The 23,407-nt window shown below is 39.9% G+C and overlaps 1 protein-coding gene across 1 annotated transcript; it reads left to right on the forward strand.

The window, feature by feature from the left end:
* The first annotated feature begins 3,085 nt into the window (after nucleotides 1–3,085).
* arhgef9a (Cdc42 guanine nucleotide exchange factor (GEF) 9a) lies at nucleotides 3,086–21,157 on the forward strand. The gene is made up of 11 exons (XM_079475962.1): nucleotides 3,086–3,284; nucleotides 11,098–11,277; nucleotides 11,845–11,928; nucleotides 15,808–16,023; nucleotides 16,539–16,718; nucleotides 16,800–17,032; nucleotides 17,196–17,325; nucleotides 17,981–18,112; nucleotides 19,290–19,533; nucleotides 19,659–19,727; nucleotides 20,720–21,157. The coding sequence occupies exons 1-11, from the start codon at nucleotides 3,276–3,278 to the stop codon at nucleotides 20,890–20,892; spliced, it is 1,650 nt and encodes a 549-aa protein (XP_079332088.1). The 5' UTR covers nucleotides 3,086–3,275; the 3' UTR covers nucleotides 20,893–21,157.
* The last annotated feature ends 2,250 nt before the right edge of the window (nucleotides 21,158–23,407 follow it).

The raw sequence follows: 23,407 nt of genomic DNA on the forward strand, positions 1-23,407 counted from the left end.
TACGCTTTCCTAAGGTTAGCTTTCGGGGGAGAAAACATGCAAGCAAACTACACTACATTGCCGTCAACAGCATCCCAACGTGCCTTTGCTAGTCTTCCACCCACTAGGGGGCACTCTCACCATAAAATCTAGCTGAAACGACACTGTACTGTTGACAAATGTGTCTAAGAATAAAAAAGGCTTACTCTCAATGTTTAAACTTATATAATTGCCACCTCTGGTTTATGTTATTTTATTTTTGGTTTATTTGTTATTTTTTGTTGTTGTTTGTTTTTTCTTCCTTGAATGATTATGATTTTTTAAGTCTATCCCTCAATGTAGTTCTCAATAGTTTCTGTATGTTATATTGGTTTATTGGTATTAATAATAAAAATAAAAAGGCAGGTGAGTCACTGTGCTGACAGCAACTTGATTATGTACATACATTACAGAAAGTTGAAACTCGAAAAGCGTTATATAAAGACTCCTTGTCCTTCAAGGGACATCTTTCCACATACTTTGATGTATGCTGACTAAACACGAGTCTACCGGCCTGAACTCTATTTTCCGCCTGTCTTGACCTCGACCAATCAGCTGCATTGAAATTCCTTCGCATCACTGCAAGACGCGCACACAGGTAAGCAATATCATTAAGTTCATTTAATGTCCCCTCAGCACTTCACCACATTTTTCTTTGCACCAAATGCATTGCACCTTAACATTTCAAATAAGTGGAGAGACTTTAAGAAATGCACGTCCTATGACGCCACGTCTTTCAAAGTCTAAAACGCTGCTACATTGGAAAGTAATTCTCGCGGCTCATAACGACACAAATCTTATTAAGCGATATGATCGGTTTATCCAAGAAACATAATGTTACTTATTTACAACGTTTTAATCAGCAATCCACTGTCAAACGCAGTCGGTATGCGCACGCGATAGGTCGCGTTACTTTACCCGCCTTGTGCCCTTGAAAGTAAATGCAGTAAGGGTACTACACCACGACAACTGTTGTCTCAGTGAAAAACTTTGTTGTTTTTATTACAGCATTCGTTATGTGTGATTTAAACAACTTTATTAACGGAAAACAGCAGTTCGTCTCCCTCCAGAGTTTGCACTTTAAAGGATCTGCCCTTCTAAGTGCGTGGGGCACAAGAATGGTATTGGTATTAACCCGAAGATGCGATAACAGCCATAGCGTTTCTCGCACAGTCCAATAAGCTGTGCACAAGCGGCGCGACCAACTTCCGCTGTCGGGATGTTAGTTTCCGGTTTGCTCGCGCACCACGCAAAAATGTCAGTGTTCACAAGATGTTTTCAAGACCTGCCGAATATAAGCATTAACGATGGGCACCGCATCGTTGATGTCTGGTCCCCTCTCCAAGCAAGCGGGACAAAGGATTTAAGCTCTATATATCGAGTTATATCCACAACTACGAGTAAAGTAGTTTAATCTAATGTGGTGCGCCGAAAACTTACGTTAGTGGCTAATTTCGTACTTATTTAAGAGTTATATTAAACATGAATTACCTTGGCTAAATCCCCAGGAACATCAGAAACGCCGGGTTATGTAAGTAACAAGATTATTACTGTTAGTTTATAAATCCTAGCTTCACCACACACTCCCAACTGTGAGGTTTCTCAGCTTTCCTCATGGATCTGTAGCACAATGGCCTGACCTATTAGAAACTAAGAAGGGGAGAAAGTAAATACAATTGATAATTCTATACAAACGTTACACTAAACAAACACTAACTAGCTTAGCCACTACGTTAGATTTATTTAGATCTCACTTTAAGTTCCTGCAATAACTAATGACTGTCAATACTTCCACAGTTACCCCGAGAGAAGATCATTATGTGACGTCCTCCGCAAATACGGTTCTGAATCACACTTCACATTCACTTCTTGTGTGGATGTGTATGTGTGTCGTCTGTTTGGGTTTATATCATTATGGCTGATTGGAGAGGAAAAGGGGCTGCTGCACATCTCTTCTCACACTTGAGATCAATGTTTTCTGTATCATGATCATGAAGCCCGAGCATGATGTTTAATTAATATGAATCTGTTTTAAAATGAACGGTGTCTCTTTAAATGGTGATATTAAAGGGAAAGTTGTCATCATTTATTTATCCTCTATTTATTAACTCTTTCTATAGTTTTTCTTCTGTGGAAGATACTTGAGAAATCTTCTGTGGAAGATACTTGAGAAATGTCTTGAGTGGGTTTGTGTTTTGAAACATAAACAAATAACTGCACATGTATTCACTTATTCTTTTTTCTTGTATTTTATATCGTTTTAATTAAGACATTTAAGCGTGCAACTTAAATGTGACCCTGGATCAAAAAACTTCTAACTTAGTCTTAAGTAGCACAGAAACATGTTTAGTAAAAGTCCAAAATACATTGTATGGGTCAAAATGATAGATTTTATTTTATTTGTTTGCACCCTCAGATTCCAGAGACTTAAATGGCTGTATCTCTGCCAGATATTATCCTAACAAACCATACTTCAATAGAAAGCTTAACTATTCTGGCTTAATGTGATGTAAAAATCAAAACATTTTCGAAAAACTGACCACTACGACCGAGTTTGCTGTGCAGGGTCACAAATGTAAATTAAGTCAAGTAAAGGACGGCTGTAATGAGAATGAGCTGTGATTATAACATCAGGCTACCTTTATTTAGTTTTTCATGTTATGGAAAAAATAAGCTTAAAGCCTTTAACTATTTTAAGCATATCCCTATATAGCTTTTCCAAAAACACCATGCAACAGATATTGTTTATTGTCCTGTCTGGTTGTCTCTGAACGGCTGAATGATCTGAAGCTGTATGCAATATTTGTCCAGGTTTGACTTTTTTTGCTTATTGGACATTTTCTTTCCTGCACTGATAATGATGATGATGTGAGTCCCTGTGAGCCAATAGTTCACCATTATTTTGTATCCTCTGCTGTTTTTTATGATTATGTAATGTTTGTAGCATCCTCAACAGCATTGCAAAGCACCCCTGCTTTTGACTGATGGTCGGTCCCTCCTTGCTTGTAAGTGTGTGCAGTGTGCAGTAAGCGCCTCCCATGCTTCAGCTCTATTCATAGAGAGAGAGAGCGAGAGAGAGAGAGAGATACGCAGACTCCCACCTCGCCGTGAGAACAGAACAGTACCTAACCGGACGTGCGTTTCTCTTCCATACACCGCGCGTTGCTCACGGGGGCGCGGATCCAGGGGCGCAAGTTGCGTCGGGGGCTCGAACCTGCGGAAAGGACACAGATCCAGGACCGGGACTGACCCTGAGGATGATGAAGGTGAGGGTGATGCTAACTGTGATTCCAGTGATGCTCCCAAGAGCGCCATTCGTCAGGCTTACCGACGGCTAGAAAAAAGGGGGAGGGGGTGTTAAGTCTTATTTTTGCGATGGTGGATGTACACATTCTAAATAGAGGTCGCTATCAACGCTAAAGCGAGAGGGTGTTATCAATGCGTTGCAGAGTAATCCGTCATTTTTTTTCATTTGATTTAACTGTTCACCAGAGAGGTTGCGTTGCATGAACGGCTAATGGATGCTGCCCGCCGCCCGCGCGGAGAGACTCGCACCGTTCCAGTGCTATGGAAACGGGAGACAAGGAGCGAGCGCGCGACAGAGGGGGGATACCCAGCATATCAGCGCCACCTCGGGCACGCCAATGACGTTGGTTGTATATTTTGCGCTTATAAACGGTGTCCGTTACTTTGACGCGCCTCGTTGTAAACCGCTCACCTTTGATAGGAGTGCGATTTGCGTTGGTATGCGTGTGCGTAAAATTCGAAGTGTTTGCTGCGGCGCTTCGAGGTTCATTCCGATGCGAATACGCGTTTCGCGTTTATTGATTGCGAACGGCCCAGCGCAACGGAGTTCTGTAATCAAGTGCCGGAGAGAAGCGCCTGCGTTTGTTTTACAGACGTGATCGGCGGTGCGCAGTTTATTCGTGCCAAAACGCGAGCGCCCTTTTTGTTTCATTCTTTCGCTGTCGAGGATGACATTTATTCTTTGGGTAGGCAATGACGCGCCTTTGGCTTATGTCAAACTTTCGAGAGAAAAGATTAAAATTCGAGAAAAGATGCGACAGGGGACGATGTAACGTTTCCTTTGAGCTGCAGGTGCGTTGACGGTGAAGCTCGCGCACGGCGCTCTCGGGGCCTTGTGCGGCGTCCAACACGCGCACGTGAAAGGACCTTTGCGTATTTAGTTTTCTTTGAAAACTGTTGAGGGAAGGACTGAGGTGTGTCTGCACACATTTTCATTCGGGCTCAGCATAGACCGTCAGATGCTCACAGGTGCCTGACGACAGGGGACACCATGTCTACCCATCCTGCGTACTCGCTGTGCCATGCATGTTCGCATCGTTCGTTTCCAATGCACCATCAAACTGTTATGTGTTATAACATCTTTACATTTGCATCCATCAGACACTTGGTGTACGAAGTTATACGTGTATCAGTTTTTGTGCGTCCCCTGGGAATCATACCCACAAACTCTGCACTGCTAACACATGTTGTATAATAATAATGTCTAGTGAGTTTCATTTTCAGAGTAGCCATGATAGATCTGTTGACCCATATCATGTTACATATACTGTCCTTTAAGGAGCTATGACAGAATGTGTGTGTTGCACCCGAATGGTCATGAATCGAGGCCATGCTTTATTCTACATTGTAAACAAAACGGATTAACGCTTTCAAACACATGCACCTGATGGTTTGTTACTGTAATGTCGCATACGCTTCATGTGCACGGGTAGACCACAAGTGAGTCAAAGCTCATTAGAATTCAACGAACCACTCTTATATCACGCTTATCCTAAACTGGACCTTCTGCAAGACAGGCGTTTTGGGTTTCTCTTATTCAGAAGGATTATGGATATATTGCCATTAGCTAAAACATGAATCAGCCGAATTTGAAGTGAATCAGGCACTTGAACTTTGGTGTTTCGCGTGTTCACGCTGGGAGCACATATTTGCAGATCTGGGATTTTGTTGTGCGTTGGAGCATAATGCTTTGGATGCATCCCACTGAAGTGCAGGAGCCGTTGACTCACTGTCTCTACGGGGAAACAATTTTAGTCCTGAAACTTCACGGATGGTGTACTGCTCCGACTACTGATGAAATTTAGAAACGTGGTTGCTAACGGTACATGATCTTAGGGAGTGCGTTCATTTTTGAGCACTTAGAAAAAACATTCTGCAGTGCAGATGACCCCGTTAATACCTGCTACACATTAGCTGCTCTCTTTTCCTTTGACGCAAAGTAAACGTTGCATTTGACTGTGACTGCTACTGTATCTGATATGAAACCTTTAGCACACCAAACACATTTCTCAATGCGTTTCCTCATGTCTTCTTCCTTTTACCAATATTAGAAACACCAGACGGAAAATTTTAACAGATTGTCACATGGGAAGAGGTTGTAAGAACACATTGCAATTATGCGTTGAGACATCGGTTTGCACCGGTGTGCGATGTTGAATGCTCACTGTCATTCTGTATTGCCAGGCTATGGCAGGATATTTGCATGTGCATTGGCATTAGTCATGTGCATCCGCAGTCCTTCTCTCGCTACAGGTTGCATGTGTCTGTTATTGTAGACTAGCGATGTAAAGTGTTCAAAGATGTTTGGGCTTAATAATATTTTTTAAATGTTATTTATGATAACAATTAATCATCTTGGAAACTACATAGGTGGAGGACACAAAAGAAGATATTTGAAGAACGGTAACCAAGAACTTCGGTTCATGACTTTCATTGTATGAACACAAAATCAGGCATTTCTCAAAATAACTTTTAAAAAATAATCTCTCTCTCTCTCTCTCTCTCTCTCTCTCTCTCTCGCTCTCGCTCTCGCTCTCGCTCTATATATATACATTCCCTAAAATATGCTTTTCTGAGTGAATATGTACATTTGCGTATTCTATAATAATGAAAATTACGAATTCCCTTTACATCCCATGCACAAGCGGATTCTAATCCTGTTCTCCGTAGCCATTTTAAAAGGCTTCCGATATCTATAACTCTTAGGTAAAAAGACGACTGCGGAATGAGGGTTCTGTAGATTATATGGAGGGTTCTGATCTGGCGGTAAAGGGGATGACGTTTCAGGACTGTTCCACAGGGTCTGTGTACATTCACATGGAGAGGCATGTGCATCCGACTACGTATGACTACGTAAGTACGGGAAAGAGTGGGAAAACCAAGAGAATGGCCAGATTTAGAAACATCTGCACAGTGAGCATAGGCTGGGAATCCACCCACCTACACACACACACAGTCACTTGATATCAGCTGTATCACACACGCATATCTTTTGCATCTTTCATGCCTGAAAGGCTTTTTTGGTTTTTCTCTGCTTGTATTTGTTTTAGGAACCGTGTGGGCAGGCGATGCTGCATGGGTTTAAAGCATTTATAATCTAAAATTAGACCTCAAGAAACTGCAAAATGTTTATCGGGATGATTCACATCAAAACGTGGAGGGAATTACAGGCTTAAGCGGCGTCATACCGCTAAGCAGCTCCGACTTGGATAGTTCCTTAAAACATGGTTACTTGGCTCTCTGTACGGCTCATATTTTCTTTTATTATCTCCTCCTGCAAGATATTATGAGAATAAATGGATATACAAGTTTGCGTGTGCGGTTGAGAGAGGCTTGCTTATAGAACGCAGAGCTGCATTTTAATGCATTCTCTTTCTCTCTCAGACTCTCTCTCTCTCCACGTGCTATCTCCAGTTCTCTCTCCTAGACTCCTAGCCCACTGTATTCCGATTACATAATCGTCCTCCCCAGTCAGGTGTGTGTGTGCGTGTGTGTCTATGGTGAGGCAGCATCCTCTGATGTTCTGTTTCCTTCCCCCCTCTCATTGGAGAAGAATGCTGTGCTATAGTTCTCTGAATTATAGGGCTGTTCTGTCGGTAAAACAGCAATGATGCTGAATGAAGCGGGCTATTCATTCGTGTCGCACCTTTCTGTCTAGACATCCCAAGCTTTCTGTTTGTTAAAGAGAACTCGAGTGGGCCTCCTCCAGTTTTCACCAGCACCTTGATGGAATGAATGGCGGCCAGCGAGAAGTGGTGTGCTAACCTGCCGCACCTATTCTGTTGGGTAGGGTCGAGATATTACGTTATTGGACACGGCCAAATGGGTCTTTTGTGTCAGATGTTGGGGTGAGCACTCATATGTTTGAGAAATGCTATTTTTGGTCACCCCCAGAGAAGCATCGGCTTTGTTGTTTGTCCAGACCAGAAGACTGCAATTTCTTAAAGGGACAGTTCACAGATTGGAAAACAAACCGTTCTTGGCCACCGTTGACTTCCATAATAGGAAAAATGACAACGGTAGTCAAAAGTGCCCTAGAAGTGTTAGCTTTCCTACATTTTTAAAAATAATTTATCTGGTGTTCAACAGAACAAGGAAATTTATATGCATGTTTTCCTATTAGGGTAGTCAGTGGTGGACTGTTTGGTTACAAGCATTTTTCCGCATATCTTTCTCTGTGTTCATAATCAGAACAAAGAAATGCATACAGATTTGGAACAACTCCAGGGTGTCCCTTTAAGGCCCATTCACACCAAAATTTTGTTCTTTTGCAGAACACAAAAGATGATATTTTGAAGACTGCTGATAACCAAACAACATTGGCCCGCATGGACTTCCATTGTAACAAAACTAGGGATGCAACAATATTATCGATATCGTGTTATCGCAATAGCAAAATTGCCTCAATATTATCGTGGTCACATGACTGTATGAGACGATAGGTCTTCGGGGCCTAACATAGAGAATGTTCGAAAAAATTATTTATGTTACCTTTGGCAAGGTCCATCTGGTGCAATTATTTTGTTTTTTATAAAAGGGATTTTTAGGTCATTTGACCCTTCTCATACTATAACTCATGCCTCTAAGCAGCAGTTACGATTAGAGTATAAAGAAAAGATGATGCTTATGGCATGTTTCAAAGTCATTAAAAATATTGCAATAAATATCGTACCATAGATATTTTATGCTGAGGGATTTTGATATTGTTACATCCCTACACAAACCACTAAGACATTTCTCAAAATATCTTACGTTCCACAGGGGAAATATACATATACAGGTTTTGAAAAACATGAGGGTGAATAAACAATGACAGAAAATTTATCGTTGGGTAAATTATCCATTTGAATAATTTAAAATAGAAGATTCTTTGTAGAATGTAGATTCAAGTAAGGTTGGTGATACAGAACCTATGGTGATTACTTCAAAAGTCAACGGTTGAAGTCTTGCTGAACCAGAGATATGGTTCGGAATTCCCTTAAGTCCATACCTGACAGTGTCCCCTTGTGTAATCCTAGACATCCGTGTCCACCTTGTCCATCTCGCCCCGGTCAACTCTGGTCAAATGTCAGTTTAAGCGAAAACTCAATGATTTGGGTCAAAAGTTTAAGAGCTTCCCACTCAATTAACCTGTGAGACATAATCAATGTAATGAGTGTGAGGTCTGCCTGTTGGCAAAAGGACAGGAGAGCTGTAGATATGTGCATGAAGGCATATAGAGAATATTGTGTATTTATATATATATATAAATATATATATAGAGAGAGAGAAACCGAGCGAGAGAGCGAAAGAAAGAATGTTCCTGAGTACAGTTCATTCATGCAGGAATAAAGGCAAGAGAAATCGAGAGAAGGATAAGCAGAAACACACACACACACACGGACCTCTAATGCTAGTGTTACCACACTGCTGTTTATGAACAGATTGCTCTGTTTAGCTGGTGGAGACACTGTTTCAACCTGCTAAATTCATCCTCATCCAATCTGATAATCTCATAGGCTCTTACATCATTTTACAGCATGCGTGTGCGTGCCGTATAATCATTTCAGTGTGTGGTTGATAGCCTACAGCTCCAGTACATGTAGTGCCACCTTCAGCGGTAATATCTCACATGAGAATTAGCTGTGGATGAGTTGTGATGTTTAAGGCGTCGTACGTGATCCTCATCAGCTTCCCCGGTAAGATCTGATGTGGCTGGGACAGAAACACAGCTTTTCCACTGCAGTTTTGCTGACTGATTTGCATAATCCTACTGCCTCCTGTTCCCTTTAGAGAGAAAGAGAAGCACGCTGCAACATTGAGAGAGACAGAGTCTGCGTTAAGAAATATCAGCTTGAAGGTGCACTTGGTAATCTTTTCCTCATTAAAAAGTTAGCGCTTAAAGAAATGGTGTTCTTTGAAACAATATGCTTGTGAAGTGATGACTCTGGTCATATCAGTAGACTAATAATAGCTGATTTATTTTACATATAGTGGTCGCTTCGTAATTCTTCATTATCAGATACCTTTGTTTGCAGAATATATTGCTCGTGGCTGACTGCAAACAGCACATTTCATACATCAGTAACTTAAAACTGTTTAAACATTGGCACATCCGTATTAAAGGGATAGTTCACCCAAAAATGGAAATTCTGCTATGGATTACTCAACCTCAAGTTATTCCAAACCCGTATACATTTCTCTGTTCTGAATGTTAGCAACTGATTTTTTTGGGGTATTCAAAAATAGTAGTTTGTTTCCCAAGTTCTCATTTTGGGGTCACATTTTGTTGTGAGCACAAACGTTATACCATTTTTACCATGGTAGTCAATGTTGCCCCAGATATCTCAGTTGCTAACATTTTCCCTATCTTGTTTTGTGTACAACCAAACAAAGAAATATATACAGGTTTGGAACAATTCGAGGATGAGTAATTCATGACAAAACTTTCATTTTTGGGTGGATTATCCCTTTAAATACACCCACTATAATGCACATGTTAAAACAACCAATCCCCCCGTTGCACATACACACTCGCTCTCCTTCTGTCTCTCACTTACTAAAAAGGATATTCTAGCTAAGCTCTGAACTACCATAAAAATAGACCCTGTAAGACCAGACCAGACCAAAGCTTATTCACATTTGCGTTCGTATGTATTACTTTCATGAACTTTTCATGAGGTCACCTCCCCTCGAGCTGTGAGCGTTCCTATTTAAGATTACAAGTCATCGAGAACTATTTTAATTTCTGGGCAGACTGTTCTTTAAACAGTGACACAGATCTGTGTCCAGGACACAGATAAAGCATTCTATACACTGAGATACGCGTAGCCTCTGGTTTGGATTCGGTACAGTAGATAAGAGGATGAAGCGATGAAACGATAATTTAAAGGTTATGTTTATCCATACGTGTTCGTACACATGGTTGTTTGTGTTAGGCTGGGCTGGGCGCTGTCACTTGATCAACAGACTTTAGTGATTGAATTTAAATAAAAGTATTATTTACAAAGTGTGCACTTACAACACAATGTGTGGTGCAAATGCACTTTTATGTCTTCTAATCTGGCAAATAAACAAATTTGGGATTTTCTTTTTAAAGGGATAGTTCACCCAAAAGTTCTGTTATGAATTTAATGAATTACTCACTCTCTATGATGGTGCTCCAGAATAGTTTGCTGTCCTACTATCTTCAAAATATCTTTGTGTTTAACAGAACAAAGAAATTAATAATAAGTCATTTGACCTAGTAGTCAATGGTGGCCAAAAATCACAACAAAGAAATGTATACAACTTGAGAGTGAGTAAATGATGACAGAACTTTCATTTTTGGGTGTACTGTTCCTTTAAGGCTCAATTAAGTTTTTATATTTATAATATTTAGATTGACATTGATTATCCGTCGATTCAATCCACTTCTCTCTCTCTATTTACAAATAGGAAAATGCCACAATCACACCTGTTAATAACTACGATTGTCACTCCAAAATACTGACTGCACAAACTCACAGCACACACAAACTGGGTCCTTTTTTAATGGGAAGGGCTAAATGTTGCCAAAGCTTTAAGTACCTTCTTTCAGAGCTGGGGTCCCAGTCAAATCAATTGAAGTAAAGAAAAGCAAACCCAAATGCGATGTAGCATTAAAGCAGTGATACATCTCTACACCCCTGTCAGTTTTGGTTAAACAGAGCTGACATTAAAGTGGACCCCAGCATGTGACTGTTTGATGTTAATCCAGAATGTTTCTGATGTTACGTAACTGTTTTTCGTCCTGTGTCTTCTCTCTTCCTGTAGCTGGTCAGTGGGGGCTCTGTAGTGAATGCTGAGGCAGTATGGGACCATGTGACCATGGCTGACCGGGAGCTGGCCTTCAAGGCTGGTGACGTCATCAAAGTTTTGGACGCCTCCAATAAGGACTGGTGGTGGGGTCAGATCGACGATGAGGAGGGCTGGTTTCCCGCCAGCTTCGTCAGGGTGAGTCAGAGTCCTGCTTTGGCGTTTGCCTGTCTAATACTCACCTGTCTAACAAACACCTGCCCAGCATACTCACCTGTCTAACACACACCTGCCCAACATATCAGTATATCACACGCCTGCATAACCTCACCTGTTTCACATAACTGGGGATAGTTCAGCCAAAAATGATCCAAGAATCTTATTTCATTTATTCACCACCATGTCATTCCAAACCTGTTTGACTTATTTGGAAGAACGTTGGTAACTCAAATATCTTCATATACAGGTTTTTAACAACATGAGGGTGATTTTTATATAACTTTTGTTATTTTTGGGTGAACTGTACCTTAAGAAATGCAAGGGATCTAAAAAATGATCTTATAAAGCTGGTTAAATAACATGAGACATACAGGTCTGATGAATAAATTTATATCAATCCGCATAATATCTTCATTTGGCACATTTAGTAATACACTACTAAAGTAGATTTTTCCCCCTCATATTCTGTCAGAAGAGGTCATATTCTTCCCTTTAACCCTCAGCTTGTACCCAAACTCTTGTTTGTGTTGATGTTGTTTCTCTAAGGTGGAGTCCCACCCCCCTCAAACCAAACAGCTTTTTTATATCAACCCTGTCGCTGCATCACGCCTCACAAACGCCACGGCTAAGGTGCGTTTTTTCCAAAACCACTGCTTACCGTTTTACCGTTGAATGCATCCCATCGCTTCCTGCTCACATGCTGTCGCTGTGTTCAAACGTTTCGTTCCCGCCGCCACAGTCGCTAAGCTTCGCATCCATGGCAGTGCCGATGACCGCTTGGGTCTGTCAGAAAATATTGAGTTTTTTTAGAATGATAAAATGTTACAATGAAGGAAACTGTTAATTTTAGATTTTTGGCCATATTTTTGACATCTTGTTTTGTTTGTGGTGGGATGTAAAAAACAAATACATGGCTGTAAAAGTACATCAGTACAGTCAGCAGTTTTACTCTCTCTTACCCTAGTTAACTTCCATAGGAAGAGATCAAACCTTATGACAAACCCTCTTATACATCACATTTGAAAATGTGTGTTGTCTGTTTATTTTAAATGTTAGTTTGTCAATAACAGCAATTCATATAAAGGTTTTCGACCAGCTTTGCAGTAAAATACATTATTAACAATATGTGAGAAAAACGGTTCTAAATTTGCCTCTTACCACCTGGGGGGGATTTCCTTGCATTTAAGTAAAAATGTATATTATTATTATATTGTTTGAGACAAAAATAGATGTACATTTAGTACACTATGGTATATAAATCTATCCAAGCTTGACCCTATTGGTGCAGACATTTTAATGAGTTCTCTGAATTGTAAACTCACTACAGTTGACCAAGTAGCATAACTGGAAACCGAGTCTGTGGATCCATCGGTTTGCTTTTCTCTGACCAATCCAACTTTCAGCACTAAAATATGAACATAAACCCTTTTAGTGTGGGTCACAAGTGAAAGGATAGAGGATAGAGATGTGTGCGTGTGAAAGGAGTGTGTTTGTGAAGGTGGAGTGCTTTTTAATGGGACTTTTATGTAACTTGGTAACTTTAGATATGTACGTATAGCTGCCTAAGTGCATTCCTCACTTCTCCTTTTGCTTTCTTGCTATCTCTTCTTTTTTTTCTCTTTTCTAACAGTTACCCTGTTCCTCCCCAAACACAGTCACACAGATGGCAGGTTGTGTAAGCCACTCTCTCGGGCATGACAGGTGTGAGAATATCACCTGTGTCCACTCAGACATACATATTTAACACACACACTGTATATATATAGACATATGTATGACACTATTGTATTCTTACCCTTTGGGTATCTCTTATACAACCTGAGAAGGGGAGACAGTCAGAAAAGGGGTGTGTATGTGAGAGAGAGAGAGAGAGAGAGAGAGAGAGAAATAGAGAGAGCCGTTGTGTCTGAGGGCGTTATGTCACACCAGTTGGTGGCGCTGGCCTGCAGGTTTGGAATCTCTCTCCTGCTGAGACCTGGAGCTCGTATGTCATCGGAAATCATTGCTCACTGTTTACTCGCAGCACACACGTACAACACAAACTGTGCCTTCACAAGAAATACAGCAACGTATGGCAGAAGCAATTACATTTCTATAATGAAAGGCTATAGAATCTTGGGTAATGTTATACTGTATACATACACGCATTTGGCAGATGCTTTTATTCAGTATGTATGTTACATGGGAATCCAACCCATGACTTTGTGCTCCATAGTGCTCTACCAATCGACCTACAGGAACATCATATTAGGAGTTTGCACTCAGCTCAAAAAAGAAAATTCTGTCGTGAATTACTCCACCCCCAACATGTAGAAATGTCTATATTCTCTTGAACACAAGTAAAGATATATAGAAAAATGGTAGCAATTGACATTTCTGGGACATCATTGACTACCATAGTGGGAAAAAATTCAAAGGTGCCCTAGAAAATTTGCTTTCCTAAATTCTTCAAAATATCTAATTTAAAAAGAAATGATATTATTGTTCCTGCTATGGTAGTCAATGATGTCCCAGAAATGTCAGTTACATTTTTCGAAATATCTTGCTTTGTGTTTAACAGGACAAAGAAATTGATACAGGTTTGGAACAACTTCAGGGTGAGTAAATGGTGACAGAGTTGTTATTTTTGAGTATCCCTTTAATGTTTGAATGAATAAATAGTTTGGGGTCTATTGTTCCAGATCAAAACAGAAAGACTAGGCTAGAAACGTCTCAAAATCATTGACGCAAATGCACATTGAGTTGCTGTGTTTTGACATTAAAGTTGATGTGATTTCTCATTACACAGTGATTTGAGCGAGCAGTCGATTTTGCTGACCAGTTTAAATTCTCAAATGATTTTATGACAGATTTCATTTGATTACTTAATTCCTTCATATGCCACTGTCAGATTTTGTAGGTCACTGAATAAAAACATTCGCTGAACAAGTGCATGTTAAGCCTGACTTAGTATCTTAAATCTTAGTCTTATAAAAGTCTTTAATCATATTAGGGAAATATGGTTTATAAATGTCTTTGTTCTGTTTGACACAATATAATATAAGATATTTTGAATAATGTAGGAAGGCAAAATGTTCTGGGGCACTTTTGACTAGCACTGTCATTTTTACTACTATGGTAGTCAATGGTGGCCAAAAACATTGGCTATACAAACCAATACAAGCATTCTTCCAGATATCTTTATCCGTGTTCAACCGATCAAAGGAATTTATACAGATTTGGAACAACCCGACAGTAGGACATTTTTAGGTGAACTGTCCCTTTGAAAATATTTGTTTCTCTATAGTTATTTTTATAGTAGTCATTTTTTGTATGGGCCGTTAATCTGATGCTATCAGTCAACACCTTAAAGACAAAGACATTCAAATACAGTAAAGTCAAAGAGTATTCAGGTAAAAGAAATGGATAAATGTTGTATTCATGTAAGCAACAAGATGGAGGCTAGTGGTTGGTGTACGACACTGACACTTTAACACTGCAAACTCTGTTCAGCTGTGTCCTGTGTTTCTCTTCACTGTTCAGTGAGGTTGAGTCATGAAGCATAAAATGAGACGTCACTTTTCATTAGGGGACAGAAGACAAGAACAGACAAAAAAAACAGATTGCTTTTGGAGGAGAGGGTGAGAGAGACGGGTAGAGAGGCTAAAATAGATTGGACACTAAGAGGATGGGAAGAGAAGATGGAAGTGTTTCCGTGTGTGTGCGCAGGTGCATGCGTGTCTGCCCATGCAACATCTGCGTCATTATTGTTCTTTTAACTTTTAATTTTCATTTTTGGGTGAACTATCACTTTAAGGGAGAGCTGTAGGGTTGGGGTATGTATTACAATATAGAATATAACATTTAGTATATAGAATTCGGACGAAACATTTATAAATGTGTGTGGTTTTATGTGTGTGTTATTGTGTAATCGTGTTTTTATTGTGTGCATAGCTGTGCAGGCATGCAAATCTTTTAGTATTTATGTGGGCTTGTGTGTGTGTGTGTGTGAGAGAGAGAGAGAGAGAGAGTCTGCAAGTGCACGCATGTGTGCTCACATCAGTCTCCTAACCTGGGAAAGCAAATGATCCGTTACATAATCGGGAGGACAAATAAAATCGCACAAGATTCTCTCAGTCATACAAACAGCTGCACACATCTGTACACCCTCCTTCTGTCCCCCTCTCCCGGCTTATCTGTGTTTGTCTTGGCAGATGTATCCCAGGTCTAAACACACATTTATTTATGGCCTTCCTACATGTTTACGGCAAAACCTCTCATGTGGCGCAACGCAGTTCATCTTAGTGCCACCAGAGGGCGCCGCCGTGACGAGATCGGCGCAACCTCTGATGCTTTTAAAGCCCCGTGCAGATAACTTTAATAACCTTTTATGAACGCACTCATGCTGTTAACTCGGTATGCTCTGAGCCGAACGCTAATCGAATGAGAGCACAATTACTGTGATTACTTGAATTGATAATAACAGGGCTTGTAGATCAAGGCACGTTTGTCTTAATGTGTGTGTTTTAGTTATGGGTAAATCAAGAGGAAAACACTGCGGTGGAGGCTGCCGAAAGCTCCAGCGAGGTGCAGAACGGCCACGCGGAGGCCAGTCCGAACCCCAGCACCGACTGCCTGTGTCTCGGCCAGCCCACACAGAACAGAGACCAGATGAGAGCCAATGTCATCAATGAGATCATGAGCACAGAACGACATTACATCAAGCACCTTAAGGACATCTGTGAGGTAACAATCACACGCATGAAGCTGCTTAACTAGAGGGAAATGTAACCTTTTTAATTTAATCTTCTATTTGCATCCCTTTATGTAACTTACCAAGTTTCACAATTTGCGTAATATCTGATGAGATTTTAGTAAACCCCTGATGATGGGGTCCAGACATAAAAATAGAGGTCCGTGCTTTACCATTTTTAAAGATGGATAATGAATGTGTTTTGGATGTGATAAATAAGGATGCACGTGTTTGAGAGACAAAATACTTGTTAGGATTTCTGTGTATTAAAATGTACAAACAAAAACAACAACACCCATAAAAAAAATGGACAAGATTATAAAAATGGATGAGACTTACCTGGCTATAGAAAACTTTGCTTTAAAGATGCTTTTATATGGGTGTATATATACCGATTCATATTGACATCTGACCTGGCAGAACGCTGAAAACCTTTTCGTCATCTTAAGATTGACATTTTGCATGGAAATGTCTGAACAAATGAAATCTGTATGTGTGTGTGTTTTAGGGTTATCTGCGTCAGTGTAAAAAGAGAAGAGACATGTTTAATGACGATCAGCTGAAGGTGATTTTCGGGAACATCGAGGACATTTACAGATTTCAGTTGAGCTTCGTCAGAGATCTGGAGAAACAATTCAACACGGAGGAGCCTCATCTCAGCGAGATCGGACCCTGCTTCTTAGAACACGTCTGTACACAAACAAACACAGATCATATAGACAAACACCACCATATAATCAGAGAAACTAATGTTTTTGAATATTCACAGCAAGACGGATTCTGGATCTACTCTGAATACTGTAACAACCACGTCGACGCTTGCATGGAGCTCACACGTCTCATGAGAGATGCAAGGTACCAGCACTTCTTCGAAGCGTGCCGACTAGTCCAGCAGATGATTGACATCGCCATCGACGGCTACCTGCTCACTCCAGTCCAGAAAATCTGCAAATACCCTCTACAACTGGCAGAGTTACTGAAGTACACAGTACAGGAGCACAGGTACCCACACACATGTCGAGTCATGCAGATATTAGGGAATGCTTCCATAAAATATATTATGGCGTAAATTAGAAATTCTGCAAGGATATAGAGCGAGTTGTGACGTATCTGGTGTCCACTTATCATTTTGACAGTCCTTGTTTTCTTCTTTTTCACCTGTCAGTGATTATCGGTATGTGGCTGCAGCACTAGCTGTAATGAGAAATGTCACTCAGCAAATCAACGAACGCAAACGACGGCTTGAGAATATCGACAAAATCGCCCAATGGCAGGCTTCGGTGTTGGACTGGGAGGTATGTGACTTGAATTTTGAGAAGGTTGATTTTGAAAGAGTAAATCATTTCACACTTTTAATTGTGTCGATGTATATACAGACGGGGAACATTTTAAGAGACCACCTTTTAAATTATTTTGAGTTTTTCTGAGTTTATAGATGTGTGTTTTGGTAAAATGGCAGTTTTTGTTTCATTCTGTGAACAAAAAAAACTATATTTTCCCCAAATGTAAATAAAAATACTGCAAGTTCATATTCACTTTTAAGCAATACAACAGTAATGTTTCACAGTTTTCATGTGTCTTGTCATGCTTTCAGTCTTTCACGTTGCTTTTGGATGACTCAGTCACTCCCGAGGTTTGAATTTGTGGAAATTGAACCGACTGTGGCTGAAATGGCCACAATACATCTAGAAATGTTGATTAAATGAACATTTGGAATGGTCTCTTATTTTTTCCCCAAAATAACAGTACTATAAATACTGTTTTAAACTAACAAACATGTAGAAGTGAGATATAAAACAAGAAACAAATGCCACCCAGGAAAACGTATTAGCTGCTGTTTTACATTTTATCCGTGTATATTATTTAATATTTAAATGTCTTAAGATTTTGTTTATGTGGAGGTCTTCGATTTCCATTATGATAAATATAATATCAGCCATGTTTGTGCAGGGTGAGGATATTCTGGACAGGAGCTCAGAGCTTGTGTACACTGGGGAGATGTCCTGGATATATCAACCGTACGGGCGCAGCCAAACCAGAATCTTCTTCCTGTTTGATCATCAGATGGTGCTGTGCAAGAAGGTAGGACACATGGGTGTAGAAACAAGGGAAACGAAACCAGTGAATACGAAGTGATGCTTCTAGACAGAGAGACAGAGAATCAGGAATGACATGTAGAGAGAAGAATCTGTTGTGAATGTTTTTGTGTTTTCTGTAAGATTGTAGCTGGAAGTGTTTGTGTCTGTCATTAAAGACTTCTAAGTCACTACTAAGCGCATGAGCAAGTTTTGGGTCTCTCCACAAAGGTGCAAAAACAGCTCTCTTTGGCACGATCTCACGCATTCCACAAAAGAGAGACAATTACCACCTGCTTCTCATGAGACTGATTTGAGATCACGCAGGATGCCATTTTTAACATCAGTTACATAAAGACATTATCATGCCCAGTAAATGATCATGCACTCTCAAACAGGATGTCAAATATAATATTCTTAAGGTCCAGTGTATGAAATTTAGCAGCAGCTACTGGTGAGGTTGCGAATTGCAACCAAGGGCAAACTCCACCCCTCCCTTTCGAAGCACTTCGGTGGCTGACACAGGACTAAGATGTCGTCACATTTTCACTTCTTTGCAGAAGGAGATAACTTATGAAACGCACTCTGTAGAGCAGCTTATCCGTTAACTGTAGAAACAACGTGTCATTGTGTAAGGTCTTTATACACATCTGAAGACATATGTATATTATATTATATTTCTGTCAATAGATTTGATTTTAGTCCTTTTGTGTTAAATGAATAGAAGGTAGTGCAAAGTTGCATATTTCTATAAATAAGCACATTTTATTATCTTCCACTGAAGCACACACATCGGTCTTTGGAACATTTTCAGATCTTACTGGGAAACGTGTCATCGGGTTTTCGTCCATGCCGTGTGCAATTAAAGCGAAAGATGGACGTAAACACATGATTTGTGTGTTTTGTGCAGGCATCTTTTGATCATCGGACTTTCTGAAGTGGCTGTGATGTACAGAGAGTGTTAAGGGGCGGGGAGGGGAGGGGAAGGCGGGGCGGTGCAGCGATTATCATGGAGAGTGATTTATTAGAGGTAGTAGAGGAAGCATAGGCTGTGTGTTGGTACAGAAAATCAATTAATCTACAGTAGCTTCATTCTCTCAAAAATCTGTCTGGATCTTTTGCCAGCACACAGGGATGATTTACTCACTACAGACGGAATAATAATTCGTCTTCCTCTTATACAGGATCTCATTCGCCGTGATATTCTCTACTATAAAGGCCGGATTGAAATGGATAGGTATGAGGTCATCGACGCCGTCGACGGTCGAGACGACGATTTTAACGTCAGCGTGAAGAATGCCTTCAAACTGGCCAATAAAGACACGGACGAGATCCATCTGTTCCTGCCCAAAAAGCTGGAGGAGAAAATCCGTTGGCTCCGAGCGTTTCAGGAGGAAAGAAAAATGGTGCAAGAAGATGAGAAGATTGGTAAGAACTTGCATCGCAAGCAATTGTGAACTGACTACAATAATCTTAACGATGTGCAAAATGTTGTGCTTTCGCACATTCTTAGATGGGATTCCATGTATTTGTCTGTCAATTTGTGCCTTAAGGGTTTGAAATCTCGGAGTATCAGAAGAGGCAAGCAGCCCTGACCGTAAGGAGAGCTACAAAACACAAAGGTACGCGATGTTTTAAACCCGTTGCTTGTTACCTGAGATTATACAGAAGTGGATTCCAGATGTCACATAATTCTAATAATAAAACACCGAGTTCTGACTGATCAGATTAGTTACGTTCGAAGTGTCTAAAAACACACCTGTGACCACATATTCTATATTAATGCACATTGCTTGGCAACTGCATACTGCTTACAGTTAAGACCACATTACTTTTAAAAGAAGAACATTTTCTAAAAGCAGTAAGCCATTTTGAGTCTGTGTGATTTGATGCATAACCCCTCGAAATGTTCCTTATGTGAGACTGCAACCAGACAATAAATGTGATCCTGGACCCCAAAACCAGTCATAAGGGCCAGTTTTTTTAAAATGGAGATTTACACATCAACTGAAAGCGGAATACATAAGCTTTCCATTGACGTGTGGTTTGTGAGGATTGGACAATATTTGGCCGAGATACAACTATTTGCATATCTGAGGGCGGAAAAATATAGAAATATTGAGGAAATAACCTTTAAAGTTGACTATCAGAGACGCTGTAGCAGGCCGTTGCTAAGAAGCAATGCCCTTTATTGTTTTACCACTGTAATGCCGTTGTGGCGAGAAGATGAACCTGAAAGCTTAAATGTTAAGCTTTACATAGATACCAAACTTGAGTGTGTAATCTCCAGATAGCGGGCAGCAGCGAGCGAAGTTTGTAGGCGTGTTTACGGCCATTTTGTTTGTGATTTTGTAAACCACTCGCACATTTTTTTTAAAATATATTTTTGGTAGGAAATGTACAAAATATCTTCTTGCAACATGATCTTTACTTAATATCCTAATGATTTTTTTGTCATAAAAGAAAAATCAATAATGTATTGTTGGCTATTGGGACAAATATTGGTCCAGGCTCACAAATCTTTGTCTTTGATTCTTCTAAAATGACACAGAAATCCATCAGCAACATAAAGCTCCAATTCCAATAGATCTTTGTGTATTCTTCTTTTCCGAAGGTATGGGCCGGTCAGTACCTCCAGCATACCCACCTCCTTTGGACCCCATGAACCCCGGGCAGTACCTCCTCCCCGACGGGTACGGGCAGGCCGACGGATACGAATACGAGTCCAAACGCAGCACATCTCCCTTCTGGCAGAACTTCAGTCGGTTAGCTCCCTTTAAAAAATAGACCACACAGCCACCAGGGGATGGAGACACCAGCCTCTGTATTTCTGGAAAAGCACTATTCTATTTAAGATATATCTACGGACGTTAGGAGGAGCGACACGACACACAAACTACTACGTGAGAGAGGATGGACCTCGCTTTACTGGAGTTTACCAGTTTTTTTTTTCTGGGGTTGTGGGGACATCTTGCTGGGCTGGTTGCACTGAATTCTGCACACTATATATTGTAACTCACTAAAAATAAAACATACCCACATACGCTCTTGGAAACCCAACCACATTTTATTCCTCAACACTCTTCTCTTAGAGAGAGGTTTTAAATGATGAAATAAGGATGATCTTCTGTTGTTGTTTCTTCTTCTCTACACACAATCGTCAGAAAGAGATTTTCACCTTTTGAAGCACTACAACACCGTAATGACTCTGCTCTCTGTCGCGCCGCCCTGGTGTTCCTCCGTGCACTGTGACTATTCAGGGCATTCTCTCTCACCCAATCTCTCTTTTCCTCTATCGGTCTCAAGTTCCATATTATCATGCGTTTTCCCAACAGTTCAAGCCTGGACAAAACCTCACTTTGTTTGGATGGATCCTGCTGCACTCTTCAGTTCGTTTTGCATGAGGTCATTGCAGGTGTTTTTATTTGTGTTACTCTATTCGTACGGGTCAAAGTCTCAAAGAGCAGCGTATTACGGTCGGCAAAATGGTTACAAGTTTGCTCACGCCAATCGTGTTCTACTGGAACAGTGGATATAACAGAACCACGTTGACATTTACCTACAATCAATTTAATCGATCAGGCTTGACGTCATTTTGGTTCGCTGGAGCTTTAAAGACCCGGGACACCTTGAAAGGAGAATGGTTCTGCTCTAAAAAAGTCTAGTTGGACTGTGGACCATTGTAGCCCGGATTAGATCAGAGCCTTTGCTTCATCACTGTTTCCTCCAAGACATCATCAGCGCAGTCTGACATCAGACCTGAGAACCTGATCCGATGTTTACTAATATTACTAATATTATTTTCTTTCCTGCTAATTACACTAAAGTGAGAACAACACCGCCTCTAAGCCCTGTTTCCATTTGAGGAATTCAACAGATATCCGTTTGGATGAGGAACAATCCATGGAACAAGATGACTGTAATCCCTCCGATCAACCTCCTAGTGTTGTGCCAATTTATCTCTAACGTGCCAAAATAGTCCGGATGCCAAATTGTCCTCAAACAGGTACATTGGCATGTGGCAATGCCAACCCCATGTGACTTCTCAGGCGAAAATTAAATCAGCAAATTTGGTTATCGCTGCTAGGATTAGCATGATATAGTTACATTCTTTTGTTGTTTTGATTATAAACTGTATATATATATATATATTATATATAATTTATATATATAATATGTATATATCATTTATACATAGTATTTATTTACTTATTTATTTTTGTCCTACATTAACGGGACTTGTGCAAAATTTCATTTCTGTATATTCGGGTTTTGTCTGATTCAAAAGATAGTATTTAGTCCAATCACAATATTTAAAGTATTGCTATAAAACATTATTTATTCTATTATAATGTGATATTTTTTCCATCTTGATCCTCTTTATATATTTTAGAGTTTCTGCTGGAGAGTTAAAGACCCTTTAGGGCACGAAAAAAAATGCAAGAGGGTCATATGGAAGAAATATGTCACACGTGTGTACTTAGTGCCACATGAAACTATTATTATGTTACAAAGAAAAATATCAGTTTAATATTTTTGATTCGGTGATCTGATTGAAATAAGAACATTATATCATTATTTCATAATAAACTTCATTATGGATACAACAGATTGGAACTGAATATATTCGTCCTCTGGTCTTGTTGCTGCTGTCTATTCGCTGGATGAATGTGACATGCTGTTTTATTCATGAAGAATTACATCTTGGAAAATACGTCAAATTAATAATTGAGAATATATCCAGAAGTAATATCCACAAATATATTATTTTCAGTAGTACAGTGACTAGAGTCATGCAGAATAAGAAGTCAAAAAAGACACTTTCAGCATCTTCTTGACAAACTAATCTGATTAATGAAATTATACCTTTTTAGTTTGTCTAGGTTTGCCTGCAACCTTAAAAATAAAGGTGCTTTAAAGGTTCTTCACAGCAATTCCATAGAAGAACCACTTTTGGTTCCGCAAATTAACCTCATTGACAATTTAAAAAAAAAGCTTCTTCTATGGCATCATATAGCACTTTTATTTTTAAGAGTGTAGACCTTGTAGTATTCTGACAAATTCATGACAGAATAAAATTTTTTGGGTGGACTATCTCTTTAAAGTAGAAACCTTTAAATGGTGTGCACAATTTCCTTTGGGCCAGTAACCATCATATATTTGCAAGAATAAATACCCGCATAGCAACCATCCTCAATAGCCTCATTGTATTGGGGACGGTCAGGCACCGCCCACATTTAAAAAAAGGTTTTGTTTCTTTAGAATAGGTACATCTAGTTATTACATTACAGTAAATCAGTTG

Source organism: Barbatula barbatula (assembly GCF_947034865.1).
Source record: "Barbatula barbatula genome assembly, chromosome: 2".
NCBI lineage: Eukaryota > Metazoa > Chordata > Actinopteri > Cypriniformes > Nemacheilidae > Barbatula > Barbatula barbatula.

Bases quoted from the DNA above. Each gene is read 5' to 3' on its own strand.
- arhgef9a (XM_079475962.1), top strand. The intron at 17,033-17,195 runs GTACCCACACAC...TTCACCTGTCAG, and splicing joins TACACAGTACAGGAGCACAG to TGATTATCGGTATGTGGCTG. The intron at 19,534-19,658 runs GTAAGAACTTGC...TTGTGCCTTAAG, and splicing joins GCAAGAAGATGAGAAGATTG to GGTTTGAAATCTCGGAGTAT.